Source organism: Olea europaea, unplaced genomic scaffold (assembly GCF_002742605.1).
Source record: "Olea europaea var. sylvestris unplaced genomic scaffold, O_europaea_v1 scaffold17516, whole genome shotgun sequence".
NCBI lineage: Eukaryota > Viridiplantae > Streptophyta > Magnoliopsida > Lamiales > Oleaceae > Olea > Olea europaea.
The window spans coordinates 1-2,254 of NW_019235235.1; the positions used below are offsets into that span (position 1 = coordinate 1).

Consider the following 2,254-nt stretch of genomic DNA (forward strand, 5'->3'; position numbering starts at 1 on the left):
TAGCGAGTTTTAGGCCGATAACTCCCAAATCAGAAAACTTTAGAGTATTAGGTTTTAAACCCTTACAAGCTTAATCACTAGAGGCATAAAGGCTACGAAGAGATGATTCACAATGAAATTATTATGATTATCCTCGTTGGGACCATTATTTTTTTTTTTTGTAACAATTAGTGCAATGCTTTTATCAAACACCTATTCTCGAAAATTGACCTCTAACTTAAGATTTTCATCCAATTTTCATCCTATTAGTCTCAGACAGTCCACACAACAAATTAGCACACAAAAAAACCATCCTATATTTGATTTAAGGGTACAATGATGTTTATGGCTGTTTGGATTTAGTATTTAAGTTTCTAATCCAACCTATAAATATGAATCAGCTTACTCATGTGCAACGCTACAATCAACTCACGTGAATAAATATTTTCCATTTCACACAGATAACCAAAAGTCTAACATGTAACTTATCAATAATCCAAAAATCAATACATGTTCTCAATAGTATACATCATTGCCCCCAAGGTTATCTAAGTCATACAATCATGTAAAACAAAAAATGATTTTTTTTTTATTTCTTTTAATAGTGCACAAATAAGAAAAATAAAAAAAAAGTACACAAATCACACAAAATAATAAAAAAAATATTTAGGCAATTAAATAATTTATGATACACCCCCAAACTTAAAACTAAACATTGTCCCCAATGTTAAATTAAAAGAAAAGGAGGAAAACTTCCCTGAATTGTCTGAATTGCCAATGATGGTTTGGTGCTATGATGTTTGACTTGATTGATACTTATTCCAGTTTTCGCCCCAAACATATTTATCTAGTTACTCCTCATCATTGTTGGTTTGAATTTCCACGACGTCAAGTTCCCAAAAATTCAAAATGTAGATATTAAATTCATGGAACAAGTGTTACTTAGCTCGAACATCTAATAACCAACTTGACCACTCAAAGACCTACTGGGGACGGGGTAGAGCTGATGAATTCTTAAATTAAAAAAAAAAAAAACTTTGTAATAAAATAAACTCTCCTATAATTTAAAAGAAATAAAATAAAATAAAATAAGTGAAAAGGTAAGAACTCTTGGGTTGCCTCCCAAGAAGCGCTTCTTTATAGTCACTAACTTGACTCAACTGCAATGCCTATGGTGGATCCTCAGGTGGCATTTTTTCTTGTTTCTAAACTTTACCCTTGACTTTGTATTCTCCTTCATTGTAAGATGGGAGCAAAATTAGGCAGTTTTGACCCCAGTATGACCTTCAATACCTCTTTTGTTTTGGCAATGTTTGGAGGTTTCAAAGGCCTATCCACATAGCTCTTTTTTTTTTTTTTTTTTTTTTCAGGTTTTTTTTTTTTTTTCTTTTTCAGGTAGGTCAGCTTCTTGGGCTAAGATGAAATCCACCACCTTCTTGGTTTCTAAGTCATTACCATTAGTAGATGCATCTCTTGCTAAGTAATTGCCGTGTATTGCACTAACAAATCATAAAATAATTCCCAATTTCCTCTGTTTCCTGCAATTACTTCAGTTGATTGGATCAGTTTGCAAGTGTCAACTTTTCCTTTTTCTGGGGCTTTTTTTTCTTGATGGATGTTGAAAGCTCTTCATTAACCCATAATGTTAACTTCCCTACTTGTACATCAATCAATGTTCTTCTAGTAGCTAGGAAAGGTCAACCAAGAATCAACGGTACTTTCTCATCCTCCTCCATGTCCAATACCATAAAGTCCACCGGAAAGATGAACTTATCAACTTTCACCAACACATCTTCAATAATGCCCTTGGGATATGTGATCGATTTGTCCACCAGTTGCAAGGTGAGGGTTGCGGGTTTTACTTCTCCAAGACCCTGCTTTTTGAACATTGAAAGGGGCATCAAGTTTATGCTAGCTCCAAAGTCACACAGTGCTTTATCAAATGTGATATCACCAATATTGCACGGGATGTTGAAGCTACCCGGATCTTTCAATTTGTGAGGGAGCTTCTTCTAAAGTATGGCACTACACTCCTCTGTCAGCTTAACATTCTCGAACTCATCAAACTTTCTCATTTGACGTCACTTCCTTTAAGAACTTGGCATAGTTAGGCATTTGGGCCAAGGCTTCTGTAAAAGGAATGTTGATGTAGATTTTCTTGAAGACCTCCAGAAACTTTGTGAATTTCTCGTATACTCTTTCTTCAAATACCTCTACGGGAATGGTAGTGAGGGCTTCAAGATAGGTGGGTTGTCCGAAAATGAAATTGAGGGCT

General features: G+C 34.8%; 1 protein-coding gene across 1 annotated transcript; it reads right to left on the reverse strand.

The window, feature by feature from the left end:
• Positions 1-1,676: 1,676 nt before the first annotated feature.
• On the reverse strand, positions 1,677-2,192 carry LOC111377954 (the record flags this gene model as incomplete). The annotated part of the gene is made up of 2 exons (XM_023001113.1): positions 1,677-1,991; positions 2,047-2,192. Coding segments are annotated over 2 exons (461 nt in total), but the record flags the coding sequence as incomplete, so codon positions are not given.
• Between the last annotated feature and the right edge of the window lie 62 nt (positions 2,193-2,254).